Source organism: Rattus norvegicus, chromosome 7 (assembly GCF_021556685.1).
Source record: "Rattus norvegicus strain SHRSP/BbbUtx chromosome 7, alternate assembly SHRSP_T2T, whole genome shotgun sequence".
NCBI classification, from domain to species: domain Eukaryota; kingdom Metazoa; phylum Chordata; class Mammalia; order Rodentia; family Muridae; genus Rattus; species Rattus norvegicus.
In genome coordinates this window covers 122,847,979-122,868,279 of record NC_141540.1, presented here as the reverse complement: position 1 = coordinate 122,868,279, position 20,301 = coordinate 122,847,979, and the positions used below count along the sequence as shown (strand labels likewise).

At 50.6% G+C, this 20,301-nt stretch overlaps 1 protein-coding gene across 4 annotated transcripts in view; it reads right to left on the bottom strand.

Annotated features, from left to right (window-relative positions):
- Zc3h7b (zinc finger CCCH-type containing 7B) overlaps positions 1-20,301 on the bottom strand; it is a 48,334-nt gene that overhangs the window by 23,081 nt on the left and 4,952 nt on the right. For 2 of the 4 annotated variants that reach the window (XM_087557460.1, NM_001434676.1), the window contains 5 exon segments: positions 4,216-4,274; positions 3,238-3,271; positions 2,942-3,139; positions 1,047-1,205; positions 473-553 (listed from right to left, as the gene is read on the bottom strand). In XM_087557460.1, coding sequence (XP_087413586.1) covers positions 473-553; positions 1,047-1,205; positions 2,942-3,139; positions 3,238-3,271; positions 4,216-4,268 — 525 coding nt within the window. In that variant the 5' untranslated portion in view covers positions 4,269-4,274. 4 annotated transcript variants of the gene reach the window in all.

Below are 20,301 nucleotides of genomic sequence, written 5' to 3'. Positions count from 1 at the left end.
GCGGAAATGGGTGGAAACTCGCACTAATGTGTTTAAGGTCAGGCCAGAGAAACTCAAGCCATATGTTCTGCGTCATGCAGTTTCCAGACGCACGGCAGAGGACTGCATGTGAATGTGAGGAGTCCAGCAGACACTAACATTCAGACAGGCGTAAGGGGGCATCTAAAAACACAAAACTGAAGGGCGCCAGCGTCAACTCGGGCCACTTCAGCCTCGGTAAAGTTGCCTAGGGCAGCAGAGGGGCTGTGTTTTTACAGCTGGTGTCTGCGGTAAGCTGGGAGCTTTGGCTGTTCTTTCCTCTTCCCCCAAGGTCCTGCTGCTCATTCCAGGGCTTTCAGCCAACAGGGAGGAAGGTCACCTGCTGTCACTCCCTCTGTCCTCACCAGGCTCTGGCTACCTTACTCAGGGTCCCTACAGTGCCTAGTCCCTCCCTTCACCCCCCTTCTTTAAGCCTACCCCAAATCCCACCTACCTGGGGTCTCTTATACGCCTTCCGCACCCGCAGCCCGAGCTTCTGAGCCAGCTCCTGACCCAGCTGAGTGACGTTTTCATCCTGCAGAAGGCAGGACACAGGCTTAGGTACACCTGGTGGGCTAGGCTGCCCGGTGCACAGAGCTGTGCTCCTCGACATCTTGGGTGACACTGGCTTTCTAAGTCACATGCTGGGAACCACGGGGCTGTTTTGTTTTTCCTTTTATTTTGGGGGAGGCAAAGGGACAGATTTTTTTTTTTTATCTTTTCCCATATTATCTCTAAGATGGGGAACTCCTTGTGTTGCTCCAGCTGGCCTTGAGCTCCTGGGATGACGGGTACAGCCCACAGAACCAGGCCGCCTCTAGTGTTGTTTATTTTCTAGCAATGCTAGTTATCAAACTATGCAGCTTTGTGTTTTAATGCTGACAATGTCTCTTTATGTCGCCTTGGCTCTCCTGCCAGTATCGCATCAGTATCCCAGTCCTCCTACAGCAGAGGAGGATGCCCAACACAGAGGATGTGTTTGCATACCATGGGAGGGCCAGTACAGAGGCCTGGGAGACAGCACTCACGTGGGGGAGAGCCAGGGAGCACCGGCTGCTGCATTCATAGGCCTCCTTGTGGCGCCCCAGCTCGTTGAGGGCGCGCGCCTTGCGGAACAGTGCCCGGATACTCTCGCCATCCAGGCCCAAGGCCTTCTCACTGTCCTCCAGCGCCTTCTCATACAGGCCCTGCAGGAGACAACCAGGCAGCCCAGTGGTCAGCACCTTTGACACCTCCCTACCATGGAAAACAGTCTCACTTCCCTGCAGAGGAAGAGCAAGGGGGCTGGGCTCAGAGACCAAGCTGAAGAGCTTCAAGACAGAGCTCAGGGAGAGAGGGCAGCATTGACTCTGATGGAGTGCGGTGGTTTGAATAGGTTTGGCCCCCACAGACTCATGTGTTTGAATGCTTGGCCCTAGGGACTGGCACTATTAAGAAGTGTGGCCTGGCCTTGCTGGCGTAAGTGCGTCGCTGTGGAGGTGGGATTTGAGTCTCCTAAGGTCAAGCTCTGCCCGGTGTGGTACACAGTCCCTTCTGCTGCCTGCAGTTCAAGATATAGAACTCTTGTCTCCTCCTGCACCACGCCTGCCTGCACACTGCCATGCTTCCCATCATGATGATAATGGACTGCACCTCTGACACTGTAAGCCAGCCCCAGTTAAGTGTTTTCTTTTACAAGAGTTTGCCTGATAGTGTCTCTTCACAGCGCTAAGCCTCTAACACATGGTGTAAGGATGATGGCTGTGGTGGATGGATACTGACGGGACACTGTGGGGAGAGCCACAGGTTCTACAACAGTGAGCCTGCCTGGTGACAAATCTGTTGACTTGTCTGCCCTTGGCTCAGGACATCACGGGCTAAGAGTAACAGTAGCGCCTCACAGAGATGCCATCAGAGAGAGGCTCACCCTCAAATTCTAACTCCATCCACCTGGGTGGGGCGATGGCTGGTGTGTTTTTCTGGTGATGTTGTTGTAGCTACGGGTGTTTGTAGGGATGTGCACCCAGGGATGTTCATGTAGGAGCTGGAGGAATCCATCTTAGTTTTTGAAACATGATCTGTCATTGGACCTGATTTCACTGACTGGATAAACTGGCTAGACGAGCTGGGTGGTGGTGGTGGTGCACGGCCTTTAAACCCAGCGCTTGGGAGGCAGAGGCAGGTGGATCGCTGAGGCCAGCCTGGTCTACAGAGTGAGTTCCAGGACAGCCAGGGCTACCCAGAGAAACCCTGTGTCAAAAAATGAAACAAAACAAAACTGGCTGGACAATGAGCTTCAGTGGATCATATATATATATATATATATATATATATATATATATATATATATATACATATATATATGTGTGTGTGTGTGTGTGTGTTATTTACATATATATATGGGGAAGGGTGTGAGGGGGTGATGTATGGGTGTAAATATGTAAGTATATGTATATGTGTGTGTACATATACATATATGAGTGTGCTGTATGTATCTATGCACATGTATGTATGTGTATATATATTTATGTGTGTGTATGACTATGTATTCTCAGAATGGAACATCAAACTCAGGTCCCTTGTGCTTACAAAGCAATAAAGGCCAACTACTTGACTGACGAAGCTACCTCCATGGGCACCAGGCACGCAAAGGGCAAACAGATATACAGGCAGGTAAAACACCAATTCCCATAAAATAAAAAAAACACTCAAACCAGGTGCAGTGGTGCACGCCTTCAATCCAAGCACACAGGAGGTAAAGGTAAGTGTGTTTCCCTGAGAGTCGTAGGGCAACCTGGTCCTCACAGAAAACTCCAGGCTAGCCAGGGCTACGCGAGACCCTGTCTTTTTTAAGAAGGAGAGAGATAAGAAGAGGCGGAGGAGTCAGGCCCAGGCCAGGAGCATCTGGGGACAGGGTTGGGGTAGGGGAGAAGGGCCGACGCACCATGGTGAAGTAGCAGGCAGCCCTGTTGACATACAGCTTGCACAGCAGCTCCCGGGGTAGAGCCACCTGGTCCGAGGCGGCGTAGTCAGCCACGTTCAGCCCTTCCATGTACTGCACCAGAGCCTGCTTGTAGTCCTTCTCCCGGAAGAGGTCGTTGCCCTCGGCAAACAGGTTCTGCACAAGCTTGAGCAGGAAAGCCTGTGCAAAGAAGGAAGGAAGGGGCTAAGCAGGCCTCCATCCAGCCTGGCTCAGTTACGGCCCTCACCGCAGCCACACGCCACCGGACGGACGCTCACCTCATACTCCTCTTGCTTTAGGGGTAGTGTCGACCTAGTGGGAAGAGAGAGACAGGACAGGGTGAGCCCATGGGGTGGTCCCATGTGGAGCCCCGAGGCTGGCATTTCAGGCCTGAAGTAAGTAGGCCTCAGGCAGCTGTGGCTGAGGTAAGAGGTGAGCAGACTGCATGGAGTCCCTCGGTTCTGATGGAAGGACTTCCATTTTTCCCCAAACTCTCCAGAGGCAGATGCTGGACAAGATCTGCAGCTCCAGCCAGCAGCTGCCCTCAGCCTTCGAGCTCAGCCCTTCCTAAGGAAAGCCAGACTCCAGGGCTCTAAGTTACAACGGCAGGGGAGCCATGGCGGGTCTAGGTGGCCCACAGCACTAGGAAAGGACAAGAGGAAAACAGACTGGCCAAGGCAAAGTCAGGAGTGACCTGTTTGGCACAGGACTGCTGCTACGAAATTAACACCTACTCTGGAACAACCTCATCAAACCAAATTTCCACCTTTGACCCACAGGGCGAGTGATGCAGAGTCCACCTCAGGCGCCCTCAGTCTGGGAGGCTCTGCCCTTCTCCTGAGCTACGCAAACACTCAGTTAGCTAGTGCCAGGTCCAGTGACAGCAGCCAACCCCTCAACCAGACACTAACAAGTCACTCAGTGGCTACACATTCTCTCCAGTGTGTACAACCACAGCTCCCTGTGGAAGAGAGCATTGGCTCAGGAGAGCTTGTGTGTCTGTCAGCCTGGGAGAAGGGCGGGGCTTGTCTCCTGGTCCCTCATGGAGTGGGGCAGGAGATGAAAAGGGTCAGGGTAGACAAGATCCGGGGGGCAGCCAGGGCAAGGCAGCACAGGGACATGTACTTGTGGGCTCATGGCCTCTGCCTTACCTGCCCCTTTCCCAGCTCTTCCCACCTCTCCGCATCCCAGTGCACTCAGAGCAGGGCTTAGCCAGGAGGAGGAGAGCCAGACCCACCTGCCCACTACCCACTTACTGAATGAACTGCAGCCCCTTCTCGATGTCCGCCTTCCGTTTCTGCCTCTCCATCAGTGTCTGCAGGGAGAGCATAAATCCATCAATCAGACAGCATGTGTGCGTGGGGGTGACAGGGCTGGTGGATGGGGGAGTAGCTGCTATCCCCACCCTGTCCTGTGGCTGTCAGAAGGCTCTCTCCCTTCTGATCTTTCCACGGCAAAGGTTTAAAGCGGTCTTCAGAGTGACAGGCCATCCCAGGGACTATGCTGACATCTTGCAGACCTGTGACCCACCGGACTCATTTGTGTGGTAAACTTGAAGGGCAAGGGACACGTATACATGGGCCACCTGCCCATCACCACACAACAGCGTGAGCAGTGCCTGGAACGGCTCAAGTTCAGAGGAAAACCTTGTTTTACCGTTAAACGTAGGATCACCAAGGAGAAGGAACACAGCTAGTGCAAGTAATAGTCGGTGACGGTTTACATGAGGGGCACCTGCCACGGGTCCTGCGTTTATCTTCCTCTCTTCACTGAGTTCCTGCTCACTCTGCAGCCCACTTGCCCTCACACAAGGGGAACCTCAGCTGGGTCAGAGGTGGCTAAGGCTAAGCTTGAACCCACTGAATGCTTTCTTCCACCAGCAGCCCCTTGGGTCACTATAAGCCCTGGTGGTGGCTGCCTAGGAAGAAAGGCAGACTCTGTGAGTACCTCGTGCCTGGGCCAGGGCGTGGAGCTCAGCCCGGGAAGGCCTTGGGTGGGGGTGGGAATGTCTAAACTGATGGGGATATAACTGTCACCCCAGGGAGCCCTCCATATGCCAAGAAACCAATGAATGTATTTATGGGGCACTGACACTAACAGTGTGTTTGACATCAAGGGATTATAGAAAGGCTATTCTCTCTTCTTATGGCTTTGGGCCTCAGTGTCCCAAGTGGGAATTGGGGCTGATGGTAGATCTACCATACTGGCTATCATGACGGTTTGGGAGGTGATAGGTGCAGAGTTCCCGGCCCAGATAACGGTCCAAACAGCACAGGAAAATGCATGATGCCATACTGCCCGCCCACCCCCCCTTGCAAGACACCGGATATGTGGTTCTTGGGTCAGAAACCTGACTGTAATTCAGAACTGAGGTGAGAGGCCAGCCATGATAGAAAGCTCTGGCTTCTCTGTCTACAGCGTGAGCCCCTCATTCCTGCAGCCCACTCTGCCCCTTGTCACACTGCAGCCTACCCACAGTTCCTACGCCTGCACTGCCATACTCTCTCCTGGCCTCCCTGCAAAGGCTCCCCTCCCCTGGCCCAGCACCAATCTCCCTCCAGTCCTTGAAACAGCCCTACCACTGCTTACTTATCTAGTGTTGGCTGGAGTTGGGTAGCTTCGACTGATCAGGGTCAGGCTTGACCTGCAAGTACAATTGGGCGGCGATGACAAGGCTATACTGGATACATGCAGTAGGGCCCAGTCCTGTGCCGGGGAAGCTGTGGAAGGCAGAAATCTGTGGTCTGAGCACAGGCACTATATGACATGGCCACCGATCCACATCTGCTGAGCACCCAGTGGTTGGACCTCGTCTACCGACTGGCCTCTGCCTCTCCTTACCCCCAGTCTGTACTGACCCCAGACACTGTCCCTCATTGTCCCTCAGCCTTCCCAAGTACACCCTGGGAAGGGTCTTTCAAAGTCACACATTTGATCCTGTCTGACCCTGTGTTTGATGTTTGAAGAGTCTCCTCTCTTCAGCCAGTCAAGATTCCCTAGCAGTGCTGCTGCCTGTAATCCCGGTACTCAGAGGCTGAGGCAGGAGGACAATGAATTAGAGGGCAGCCTGACCAACCTCCCTGTACTCCATGGCTTCCCGGAAGCCCCTGGCAGGCAGAAACACTTCGCATCGGCCCTCAGTCCCGACATCCAGCAGACTCAACCACGAACACTGCCCACAGTCACCTCAATAATTCCAAGGTGGCTGAATCAGCCATGAGGTCAAGAAGTGCTGCTTCAGAGAGAGGCGCAATCTCCACAGCCCGGAGTTACCCACCTCACTGCCCGCTTCTACTGACTGGCCACGTGACGCCTCTTACCCTTTCCTCCTGACTCAGGAGACAGAACAGCACCCGGGATATCCTAAACTTTAGAGTCTGGCTTGTGGCAAGCACTTCATCAACAGGCCACGGGGTGATTAGACTCCCTCTGCTGGGTGTTCACTCAACAACGGCCATCTAAAATGAGAAGCTGGTATCTCTGTACCCCAGCCAGCCTCACAACTGAGTTAGAGACACGGGTGCCCGGGCTGCACCGGAAGCCAGACTTCTGTGGCGAATAGACTAGGATAGCGCTTGAAGTGGCAGCTGGCACTGGGGAGGAGGGTTTGAGATGGGTCTTTAGTTTGGTTGTTTGTTTCAGGTTTATTTATCTATTTCTTTTTAGGATGGATCTTCCAATGTAGCTCTGACTAGCAAAACACTCGTAGAGCAGCCAGGCTTCCAGCCTTGGGTGATCCTCCTGCCTCTGCTTCCCAAGAGCTGAGATTACAGGAATCCAACAGCACAGCCGGCTGAAGGGTAAGTGGGAGCCTTCTGGAGGACCACCCACTCTTGAGTTCTCCTAGCATTGTGGGCCAAGGCTCCTGATTACTTTTCATCAATCTTGGGGGGTGTCCCTGGGGTTTTACAGTCATGAATGATGGACCAACATTTGAGAGATAAAGAAACGATGTTCAAATGGGTCATAAGATTCGCAGCCATAGCCAGGCATGGTAGGGCATGACTGTGACCCCAGAGCTCAGGAGGCAGAGGCAGGTGGATATTTGATTTCAAAGCCAGCCTGGTCTACAAAGTGAGTTCCAAGACAGCCAGGGCTACACAGAGAGCCCCTGTCTCGAAACACAAAAACAAATAGATATGCAGCCAGCAAGTGGAGACCATTCTAAGGACACCAGATCTCAGGTCATCAGACCTTCCTTCAAAAATGACAGAGGTAGACCCTTTCAGCTTTGATGGGGTATTTGACATCTGTCCCTAGCCCCAAGGCAGATGTCTGTCTGGTATGATTCCCTGTAGGAAGGTAGTTCAGTCCCAGGGTCTACATGAATCACTGAGGGGTCTCCCGTTGTGTATAAAGGCCTTAGAATAAAACTGACAAATAGACTATCTCACAAAACAGTATAGCGGGGAGAGGTTTGGTAGAGCACTGGTTAAGGAGGATTCCCTGGGCTCTTAATGGCACTACCATAAGAAAGGTCTAGCATCAAACACTGGGCCCTCAGCCACTCCTCGCTGTCAGAGTGACACTATTGCTAAGAGCCACAGTGATGCAAACTGACACCTGGTCAGAGGCCCAGCTCTGTAGGTGGCCCAGGTAACACTGGGCAGAGCCCTGGCTAAAAAGGATGGGGGCTGGAAGGAGAAGGGTGTCCTCACTGTATCCCTCTTCCAACCCCACCTGAGCCCAGTCGAAGCTGGGGTGCTGGCTCCCCCCTTAATCCTGGCATTTCAGAAACAGAGGCAGGTAGATCACTATGAGCATGAAGCCAGCCTGTTCAACTTAGCCCAGGACAGCCAGGACTTCATAGAGACCCTGCCCCCCCCCAAAAAAGGGAACAGATTTCAGAATGCTTTCTGTATTATGATCACCTGTGGGATGTGAATCTTGACTACCTGAGTTGGATCCCCAGATCCCACTGTGAAAGGAGAAAACTGACTCTTTAAAGACGCCCCCCGCCCCGCACAACTGAGGCACATACATCCTATGTTTATACACACTCATGCACACATCATACACATACAATAGTAATATATATTTATATTACAATGTATATAGTATATATAGTAATATACACATAAACATATGTATATACTCCATGCCAGGTATTGAGGCACATGCCTACAATCCCAGCTCTGGAAGCAGAGGCAGGAGGACCAGGAGTCTAAGGCCAGCTCAACTACTAAAACTACTACACAGTGAGCCTGACTCTGGGCTGAACTGAAGTTTGAGATCTTATCTCATTGAACACAAAAAACCACCAGTAACAATAATAACACAAAACAAGCACAGGACTGAGGGCTGGAGAGATGGCTCAGAAGGTGAAGTCACTGGCTGCTCTTCCAGAGGACCCAGGTTCGATTCCCAGAAGCCACAGCAGAGGAGGCGTTTGAAAGAATACGCTCCCTAACTCATTTTCTCTAGAAACTGGAATCTGCTAGGCAGCAAGGGGCACAGAATGACTTCCTCAGCAGGGTTTGGATCTTTTACTCCCCCACAGGCAAAATCTGAAATACGAGGAACGATGACTGACGTGGGGCAGGTGAGAACCAGGAACCTGAGAGCTCCGGTATTCAAAGTCAGGGTTCTGGGTTCTGATCCCAGCACTGAAATGGGGGTGGGTGAGGAGGAGATGAGAATGAATGAGAGATTAATTACCATGACACAGTTCATTAGTCCAGGAGGCACTGTGCTGCCCGACTCCTGAAGATCTCACGGCTAATGGTGGTAGAATGAGAGAAAGGCCATGGGTTCGTCCGCCCAGCTATTTTACAGATGAATGAATAAAAGGACCTGCGCCCAAAGAGACGACCCTCACAGCAGTGCTTGAATCTGCCGAGTGGCTCCTGTGGGGCAGGGGCTGTCCTGGGCACCTCACTCCCCTTGATCTCCACAACAGCTTTCTAAGGCAGATACCGTTAGCCCCCCTTCCCCCCATTCTACAGAAGACATCAGGGCTACAGAAAAGCTAACTGACCCATCGCAATTATGGATGCCAACCCTGGCAGCCTGGTCCTAGAACCTACACACATCACCGTCACCCTTGCTATCATTGAGTAAGCGGGCCCAGCAGGAGGACCTGTCCGTCCATTGGTCCACCAAGATCAAGTCTCCCCTGGTTCACAGTAACTCCAACTTCTGACTCCCTTAGGCTCAATCCATGACGCCCCTCCCCCAGCCCCGACTGCAGTTACAGTCAGAGTTGACTACTCGATACCCTAATACAGCAACCAGCTCTCACCTAATTCCACTTCAAGCCTTTAGCCAAGTGGCTTCCTAACTGGGGACCTCCTTGCTGCTGAGGTAGGAGGGTTGTTTTTTTTTTTTTTTTCAAACTTGCCCCTTCCTGGCCTCTGGCATCCTCCCACCTCTAGGATCCTTTTGCTGTCTCTGTGGGTGGGCATTTCTTGGCCCGGACTCAAGGCCAATGTTCCTGAGACTCCAGGGAAGGGACAGTGCTCGTGTTGTCTATGCAGTCCCCAGACAAGCTCCTGTATTTCATGATCTCATGAGTCATGCTGGTGACTCAAGGATCTAACCCCTGCCAAGTGTACCCCGTCCTCAGCAGTAAAGATCTTCAGCTTCACCTTCTGGGTTCTGGCACCTGGATGTCTGCCGCCCAGGCCTATCTATGACCTCCGCATTGTGGGTCATAACTAGAGCCCACTACCCGCACCCAGACAATTCCTATTTATCTTTTAAGACCCATGCCTGCAGGGCTGGAGCTCAGCAGATAAGCACACTGGCAACTCTTTCAGAGGACCAGGTTTCAGTTCCCAGCCCCTTCTTGGTGCTGTCTATCTCCAACTCCAGCCCCAGGTGATCTGACGCCCTCCTCTGACCTTTGAGGGCACTGCGCACATATGGTGCACAGATCTACACACAGGCAAAGCACTCATACACATAAAATAAAATTAATATTAAAAAAGGCCTACTTCTGTTTGAGGCCAGCTTGGTCTACAGAGCAGGTTCCAGGACAGCCAAGTCTCCACAGCAAAACCCAAAGTCCCTAAACAACGACAACAACAACAAAACCCTACTTCTATGTCCACACAATCTTGATGCCCATCCCAACTGTACTTGGCTTCTTCCCACTAAACACATTCCACAGCGAACACCCACAGCGAACACAGCATCTCCTTCCCTCCCCCTCTGTCTTCTCCATTCTTGTCCACTGCCTAGTCAGAGCTCTGACTGTCAGCGGGGCTCATCAGACCCCAATTCCTTGACCTTTAACCTCCCAAGCATCCCTTGATGTGTGGTGAGAACCTCCACGGCTTCCCTCTCTCCAACCACACGACTCTCACGGGACATCATATGTCTCACCAGTGAACCTGTACCATTTGCTTCCACTCTGAAGGCCAGGGACATCTGTCTAATACATACACCAATGTCATTCCACTTCTCAAACCCTCTCAAATGTACATGTGTTGAACACACATGCACACACGCACACACACACACACATGCACACACACACACACATGCACACACACACAGGCACACACACATGCACACACACAGGCACACACACACACAGGCACACACACACGCACACAGGCACACACACGCACACGCACACACACACACGCACACACACACACGCACACACACACACGCACACACACACACAGGCACACACACACACGCACGCACACACACAGGCACACACACGCACACAGGCACACACACGCACATGTACACACACACACACGCACATGTACACACACACAGGCACGCACACACACACAGGCATGCACACACACACACACGCACACGCACATGCACACACACACGCACATGCACACACACACACACAGTCACTATGTCATGAGACCTAAATAAGCTGTCGTGTAGTGATGTACCAAGGCTGGTTCTCTGGTATTAATAATATACATCAACTACACAAGATGCCACTGTTAGGGGAAGCTGGGTGAATTCTTTTTTTTTTGTACAATTTTTGCAACTTCTCAAGAATGACAAGTTAAACAAATAAACAAGTAAGACTTCCTGCGACACCCCTCCCAAGAGGACAAAGTGCACCTTCTTCAGTTGGTGTCTGCAGCACAGCAGGGCATGCCTGACCTCCCCTGGTCCTGTGGCAAGGCCCGGAAGGTCACACGCTAGCAGTGCTGTATCATCAGGCTGCCTCCTCTGAACGGAGCCTCCTCCATAGCCAGTGCAGCTTCAAAGCTCAACTGCAGCGTCCCCTCAACCAGGGAGCCTCTCCCAACTCCACCCAGGCTCAGTGCTCTACGCCCGTTGTACCCACCATGCTTATCCTAGCTGATGCAATCATGTGACTCCTGAAGGCGAAGCTGCACCTGACTCATCTCTGAGAAGCCCAGAGAAACAGTGCTTAGGAGCCAGTGGTCGGAGGGGCCCAGGGATCTGAGGACAAGACTGAGGAGGCTGCCATCACTCATCACTCATGCTTTCTCCTGCCACAGAGCCTGAAATATCACCTCAGTCTTTACAGTACTCTGTAAGAAGGAACAATTATAGTCCATTTTGTAGACGGGGAAACAAGCACAGAGGAGTGAAACAGCCTACCGGGGTCTCCCTGTGAGAAATGACGGAGCTGGGATTTGAACCCTGGAAGTTGGCCCGTTGATCACTTCCTCTGTTGACACAGGTCTCCCACAGCCTGTCTTCACCCTGTCCTCATGCATACATGACCTCAAGTTTAGCTGAAGAGCAGCAGTCCCTCCGGAATGCAGGCTGGCCACATACCATGCCCTTGCCGCCCGAGCTTCCGTCACCCCTGAGAACACTTGGAAGCCATGGTTCTCGATGGCTTCCCCAGTCAGAGCAGGAAAAGTTTCACTGCACCCTCCTCAACCCTCCCAGCCCGCAAGCTGGGCCCGCACATATCTCTTGATAAGTGCCCATAGCCCTTGAAGTATGTCTACCCACTCCTGGCCTCCCTGTCCCATGGCTGCCAGGGAGGGGCATGTTTTATTTCCACAGATCGACATGTTAAATAAGATGTACAGCAGGAACTGTGAGCGGAGCCGAGAAAACGCCTCCTGACAGCTAGCATCCCCCCAACTATGAACACAGGCAATACGCTGTGCCCATGCCCTTGAGTTACACGTGTGCGGCCAGCAACACTGCATTCTTTCTGACCGCATCTCAGTTACTGAAGATAAAAAAAGAGTTCCTGTTTATCACTTCAAATTTACAGTAACTACACGAGGCACACGGTAAACCTTGCTGAATGAACAGTCTAGGGCTGGAGAGATTTTAGTCAGTAAAGTGCTTGCCTTACATGCACGGGGACCCAGAACCAAGAATAAAAACGCTGGGCATACCGGCACACGCCTGCAATCCCAAAGTCGGGGAAGTGGGATAGGCAGATTCTCAATGAGCTCCAAACCAACGGGACCCGATCTCTAAAAGCACGCCAGAGAAATGGCTCAGTGGTTAATAGCACTTGCCGCTCTAGTAAAGGATTCAGGTTCGGCTCCCAGCACCCATCTGGAATAGGGGCGCCCGTACACAATGACCTGTCACTCCAATTCTGGGGGATCTGGCACCCCTTTTCTGGAGCAGTGACCAGGCACACGGGTGGTACAAACACACGCAGACATGCAGACAAACACTCATCTACATAAAAAGAAAAAGCAGACGACTCCTAAGGAATGTTACCCAAGGTTGTCACCTGGCCTCCAGGTGTCACACAGGAACACTATACATGTACATCAACACATATACACAAACACACGTGTACACACACTACACGTATGCATGCATATACACATGAACCCGCGCGCTCGCGCACAAAGTCCATTGGGAGAAGAGTTTTTCCCTGTAGTCCCATATCTTTCGCTTCTGATCTAGAAGGGACTGAAACAAAAGGCTCTGTGCAAAAGAATCATCTGTGCCCACAATCACCTCAAAAGTAGGATTTATCATCCCATTGTTCACAGAACAATAAGGCTTAGACTGGATGGGGACTGGCCCAAGGCCACAGCATTGCTGAGGAAGGCCAAGCTGCTGGCACCACCCCAGGCCCAAGGCAAGAAAGTAGGTTAAGAAGCAAGAGTGAAATGGTGTCCACGGGCCTCGGCAGCCTGCAGGCTGCTTTCTTTGAAACCGGCCATCTTTTTTTTAATTTCTTGGGACAGGATTTCTCTATGTATTCCTAGATGGCCTGGAGCTCACTATGTAAACCAGGCTGGCTTTGAACTCACAAAGACCAACCTCCCCAAGTGTTGGGATTAAAGGAGTGTACCACCATGCATGACAACTTGTTATGTTTTTTATTATTATTTTTTAGGTATCTGTGTCCGTGTATAGGCATGTGCAGGTGAGTTGTGCTGCCTGAGAAGGCCGGAGGCAGCAGATCTGGCGGTGGGGTCATCTGAATGACCTGTGTGCTGAGAACCAAATTTGGGTCCTCTGGAAATTCAGCAGTGCTCTTGACCTCTGAGTTGTCTCGCCAGCCCCTGACGTTTTAATAAAGCTGTCATTTAAGCTTAAAAAGGAAATAAAGTAAGGGTAGCAGAAGGTCACCCTCAGAAGGTCGCCCTCAGAAACTGTAAGGAAGCATAAGGTGATCACTGGCGGTGACACACGACTTTAATCCCAGCACTCAGGAGGCAGAAGCAGGAAGATCTCCGAGTTCAAGGCCCGCCTGGTCTACAGAGCAAATTCCTAGGCAGCCAGGGCTACACAGAGAAACACTGTCTCAAAAAAATAAAATAAATAAATAAATAGTAATAAATAAACATAAATTGCCCAGAAGTCACCACTCAGAGAGACCCCAATGCCAGTGTCTTATTTCCGACTTCCTGTAGCACACAACAGGAAGGCAGGATATGACAGTGGCCGTCGGCCCTGGGACTAAATTCATCGCTGTCCCATGCTGCTTGAGGACATGTCTGTGAGTTCTGTTATCTGTAAGATGGGGCTGGTCATATATTCCCGTCTACCCGGCAGGACTCCCATGTCTCCCCCACAGCAGGTCAGAACATATTTTCTGCTGTACTGAGTTTCGGTCAACACTGACTTTGCAGTTTTTGACTAGCCCACTCTTTTTTTGGTAAGAACAATGGCCAACTTGCTGTTTTTATTCCTCATTAAACAGTGCTCACCTGAAAGGGGATGTCCTGTCACCAGTACTGGGACACAGTTAATAACCCCCTGACCTCATAGATATTGTTTTAAAAAGATTTGCTTATATTACCTTACCTGTGAGGTAGATTTTAAATGCATATGTGTATGTCTGTTGGGTCCCCCAGAACTGGGGTTATGGATGGCTGAGAGCTACCGTATTGGTGATGAGATTCAAACCCAGGTCCTCTGCAAAAGCAATACGTGCTCTTAACCACTGAGTTATCTCTCCAGCTCCCAGCCCTCAGAGATCTTCACGACGGTCGAGCAGGCAGAAAAATAGGTGGCATGTTGGTCTGGGGAGATGGTTCAGTACATAAAAAAGGTACAAGACCTGAGCCTGATTCCCAGAACCCACATTCAAAAGCTGGTCACAGGGCTGGAGAGCTTTGCAGAGACTCGCTACTATTACGGAGAACCAGGTTCAATCCCAGCACTGTACAGTGGCTCATGACAGTCTGTAAGTGCAGTCCCAGAGGATCCGATGCATGGATATTCACAAAACATTCACACACATAAATTAATTAAGAATTTCAAAAGGCAGGCTGGAGAGATGGCTCAGTGGTTAAGAGCTCTGTTCTTCCAGAGGTCCTGAGTTCAATTCTCAGCAACCACATCACCATGGCTCACAACCATCTGTAATGGGATCCGATGCTTTCTTCTGGTGTGTCTGAAGACAGCTACAGTGTTCTCACATACATAAAATAAATAAATAAATCTTTTTAAAAAAAAGAATTTTAAAAGGCTAGGCATAGTGATGCATGCTTATAATGTCAGAGCTGTGGAGGCAGGGGCAGCTGGGTTGCTGGAGTTCGCTGGCCACCCACTCCAGCTTCCTAGGTCAGCTCCAGGACAATGAGATCCTGCCTCAGAAGATGGATGGTTCCTGAGGGCTAACACATGAACATGCCCACGTATGAACACACGCTAGCACACAGATGTATATCTGCAAACACATGAACACACATGCTCACATAATAGGTGTTAAACCCACCCAGCAAGACAGGCAGAGGCAAGAGTGAGGAACAAGTAGGAAATCGGGTAGGTGATGGAGGGGAGACCCTTCAGAGGACTCGCATTTGAGACACGGAAGGAGGAAGGACAGAGGACTAGCGTGCGCCCAGCTGAGGGCAGTCGACTTGAAGGAAAACAAGCTCTGTAGGTTCAAGGAAAACAAGGGGCAAATAAGGGGGGAGGTACAGGCTGCAGCTTGACCAGAGAGCTACAAATCCCACTGGACAAGCAGGACTATGTTGTGCCTAAATGCAGAAAAGGTTTCCAGCAGGAATGACAGGGCCTGACTTAAAGAAGCTCCCTTTGGCTGTTGCACGAAAGACAGATGACAAGAAGAATCAAGAACACAAGGAGGCTTAATACAGGTTTGATTAAGGCAGAGAACGGAGAAGGAACATTCAGGAGGTTACTAAGCCCTCTTGACATTAGTCTACACTGGCTGATCTTTACAGCTTTTGACATCCATCTCTGTATCCTCACACCAAACAGAGGGCAAATATTACTGGAGCACACAAGGGGAGACAGAGGCCGAGAACGGTAACATTCTCATGTGTGCACTGCCAGAGTGCCTGCCGCTGGAGTTGGGAATGGAAGGCAGGACTCACTGCTCCACCCTGCTCTGTGTCCCTCCACCTGTGTGGGGGTGGGTGTTGGGGGGTGGGGGACTGCACTTCATGGGATGGAACGAGAGAGAGGGAACAGCTGCTCCAGGGTAACTTCTGAAACCCCAGGACGGTTGATTCCAGCCTGGACCGTCACCCTGGGGCTCACAGGCAGGGATGGGCTCCTGCCTGACATTGACACTTCAGAACCTCAAGCTGGCAGGAGGATACATCTGTTGACCTCAGAGAACCAGATACGCTGCCTGGTCCCTTTCTGAGCCCAAGAGCCTCTGGAGGTAGAGGAAGACTGACAGCGCCCGCTTTCTCCTCAAAGCCAGGGACATTATCTTTTGAAGGATTGCCAAGATACTGTTAGTGACAGGAAATCAGCCGCTGCTGTAAATAAGTTAATAAATGACTGAATAAATGTTGGTGATAGAAAACAGCTACCAGTCCAGACAGATAAGAAATTAATTAACCAGGCTGGGCAGTGAAGAGGCTGAAGCAGGAGGAGTTCCAAGAACTTGAGGCCAACCTGGGCTACATTGTAAGTCCATGCCTTTTAATAAAAAAAAAAAAAAAAAAAAAAAAAAAAAGATTTGGATTGGGGACTTGCTCAATGGCAGTCAGAGGTTCTGGGGTCCATTCTTAGACAGAGAAAAGGACTAAGTAATCCAATGGCATCTTGTATGAGGCAATTACAGACTTCGGGTTCTCAAAGGGTGAGATGCACGCCCATCTTGTGTGTATCTTGACAGTCTGCCAGAAAGTCCCAGGATCCTTCTGCCTCCCGTTCTCCAGGGCTGAGATTACAGGGCTGCATCACCGCGCCAACCTTTTAGAGACGTGTGTGCGAATTCAGTAACCCCTACAGTGGCTGTGGGGTGCTTTACTCCTGCCCGGAAGAGCATCCGTGTTTGAAGGAAGGCGTCAGAAGCTCCCTATCTCCCACTATTAGCTGATGTATAATGGTTTGTCCTAATCTCTCTGATGGATGTGTTAGGAAATTGCTCCTGTGGTGTTTTCAATTGGAAAACTGAGCTAACAGGGTTAGCATTAAGGTTAGGGTTACAGTTAGCCTTAGTGTTCGGGCTATGGTTGGGGTAAGGGTAATGGTTAAAGTAGGAGTGGGGTTGGAGTCAGGGGTGGGGCTGGGGCTGGGGTTCGGTTAGTGGTGTTGGTTGGATTTGGTGTTGAAGTGGTGGTAAGAGTAGAGTGGGAATGAGGTAGGAGTAGGAACGCACTTGTCTGGTGTCCTTGTCTGTCACTCTGCTTATTTGAGGTAGGGTCTCTCTCTAAACCTGAGGTTCCCATTTTCTTGGCTAAGCTGGATGCCAGTTAGCACCAGTGATCCTCTTCAGACCTGTCGTTACAGGAGTCTGCAAGGACGCCAGCTTGTTACGTGAGTGGAGGGAGCCAAACTCCTCACGACTGAGCAACAGGTGCCTTTAGCCCCCACCCTCCGTCCAGCTCCTGCACCCAGTACTAGGGATCAAGCTCACACCGCAAGCTGGTGTGGCAAGCGCTTTACTGACTGACTCCTCTCCCAGCACTTGGAATGGAGGCAGGAGAATTAGGAATTCAGCTCTGACCTCAGCTACACAGTAAGTTTGAGACCACCCTGGTTTACATAAGACCCTACAAGGCCAGGCGAGGCAAAGGCAGGCAGATCTCTGAGTTAATGGCCAGCCTGGTCTACAGAGTGCATTCCAGGACACCAAAGGCTATGCAGAGAAAACTTGTCTTTAAAAGCCAAGAAAAAAAATAAAAAACAAAAACCAAAAAACCCTTTGGGTTCTACAGTCCTATTGGCTTGCCCATGACTCCTGCTCTATGACGGCTACACAATTGTGGAAGCGTGCCTTGTCTCTCTGAGCCCCAGGCTCCTCATCTGTAAAATGGGGCCAGCAATGGTAACAGACTTCCCTCAGGGAGTAGTCGAGTGGGTATGATAGAGGGCGCAGAAAGAACCAAGCCCTGTGTAAATATGTGGCAGCTGCTGTCCTTGTTCCCATCCCAACCTGATACAAGGCTCAGGAATTGTCCCTGAAGAAGCCACCCAGAAGGTGCTGGAGAGAAGATGGGTTCTGGAGACAGAAATGCTGTATTCTGTCCCCAGAGGGCTCTCAGGAGTGCTAACAAACTCCTGCAGAAGCTATCCCACAGCCTGCCCAGAAACAGACTACATAAGGTGGGAAGGAGCTCTGTAGCTGGTGCTGTCACAGGAAGAGGAGCCTGTTTGCTATGCACCATTAAATAGGACTAAAGGATCTGGCCTCTACACTGGCCTGGAGCTGACAGAATGATCACTTCAGCCCATGCAGCCTCCAGCTGCAGGGTGCCCTCCCCTGCAGACACCCCACCTTCCGTGACTCAGGTCTACGCTGTAGACCTCACCAGCTTCTCCACTCACCCTTTATGGCTGCTGCAGACAGACTCAGTGTGCTTTGCTGTAGACAGACTCTGTGTGCTTTGCTGTAGACAGACTCTGTGTGCTTTGCAGACTTTTTTTTTTTTTTAACAACGCCATCTAAACTCTGTGCCTGCCCTTGTCTATTAGCAATAAAATGTGGACAACCAAGACACACACCCACAGGATGATTTGGGGGTGCGGGGGGGTTAAATAAACTCAGAAGCTGGGCTTGGCCACAGGGGCATTACTGGGTGGTATTGCTAAATTAGTAAAAGGTTTTTTAATTTATTATGTATATGAGTACTCTGTAGCTGTCTTCAGACACACCAAAAGGCATCGGATCCCATTACAGATGGTTGTGAGCCACCATGTGGTTGTTGGGAATTGAACTCAGGACCTCTGGGAGAGCAGCCAGTGCTCTTAACCACTGAGCCATCTCTCCAGCCCCTTAGTAAAAATTTTAAAATCCCTCTAGCTTCTTTTTTTTTTTTTTAAGATTTGTTTTATTTGGGAACTGAAGAGTAGCTAATTGGTGGAGCGCGGGCTGCTCTTCCAGAGGACCCAAATTTGATTCCCAGCACCATATGACAGCTTACAACCATCTGCACCTCCAGTTCCTGGGCATCCAATGCCCTCACACAGACATGCGTGCAGACAAAACAGCAACGCATGTTAAAAGTAAGTAAAGAAACAAATCTTTAAAAGACTAGTTTTATTCTTAACTATGTGCAGGTCTGTGTGAAGGTTGTGTGTGAGTGCGGGTCCCTGTAGAGGCCAGAAAAGCACTGGATCCCGGAGCCTGAGTTACAGGGAGTTGCAAGCAATCGATGTGAGTGTTGGGATTTGAACGCAGGTCCTTTGGAAGAGCAATATATGCTCTTAATCACCTAACCATCTCTCTCTGACCACTTTAAAAACAAAAAAACAAAAAACACAGAGTCTCCCTCTGTAGACCAGGATGAACCTACAATTCTGTCATCTAGTTCCCCTCCTGCGCCCCCATCCCTCTCTCTTTCCCTCTTTAGGACAAAGTCTCTGTAGCCCTGGCTTTCCTAGAACTCCCTCTGTAGAGCAGGCTGGCCTTGAACTCATGAAATTCGCCTGCCTCTGCCTCTCAAGTGCTGGGACTTAAGGCCTGTGCCACCGCTTCCCGGCTCCTCTTCTTTATTTTTTAAAGTTTTGTTTTAAGTTATGTGTATATGTATCTGTCTATGTGTAGATATGTGGTCCTGAGTTGGAGGCCAGAGGAAGACACTGATCCCCTAGAACTGGAGCTCCATGTAGTTGTGACCCTCCCAACGTGGGTGGTGGGATCTAACCTTGGGTCCTCTAAAAGCGCAGGAGGTGCTCTAAGAAGCAAACCACCCCCCAAACTCTGACCTTCTAGCTCTCTCACTTAGCTCTCTGGAATAACTGTCAAACACCAGCAAGCCTCAGGACTCATCGGAACATGCTAGCACATGCCTGCAACCCCAGCCCTTGAAAGCCAGGCTCAGAGGGTCACTGACACTAACTTGGTCTCTATAGGCAGGTCCAGGCAGGGCTACTTAGTGATAATAATAGTAATAGTAATCATAACAAAAATAAAATTTAGGGCTGGAGAGATGGCTCAATGGGAAAGAGCACTGACTGCTCTTCCAGAGGTCCTGAGTTCAAATCCCAGCAACCACATGGTGGCTCACAACCATCTGTAATGGGATCTGATGCCCTCTTCTGGTGTGTCTGAAGACAGCTGCAGTGTACTCATATACATGAAATAAATAAATCTTTTAAAAAATAAAAAAATAAAAATAAAATTTAAAATTCAAAAGAGAAGAAAAACAAATGTTCTCAGAGGTCATTTCCAGATATGGAAACTCAAGTGCGGACAATCAAAGGGCCTGCGGCGACAGCGCCAGACTTCAACTGGAACTCATAGCTGTCCCTACACAGTGGCTGTACCAGGTAACTCATTCCTCAGGCTTTACCTGTCCCTGCTTCCATCCATCTCTGTCTCTGCTCGGAATGGCCTCTCTCTGGCCTTTCTTATCCAATCTCTCAAGCATTCACATAGAAATTCTTCTAGGAAGACCTTCCACCTCAGGCAAAATAAGCCTGCCTCCTCCGCACTGGGGGATAATTCAATTTGACAACATAATGGCTGAATGTGTCCTTTTGGCACGTCCACCACGGCTGGAGGCAGAGGCGGGATCAGA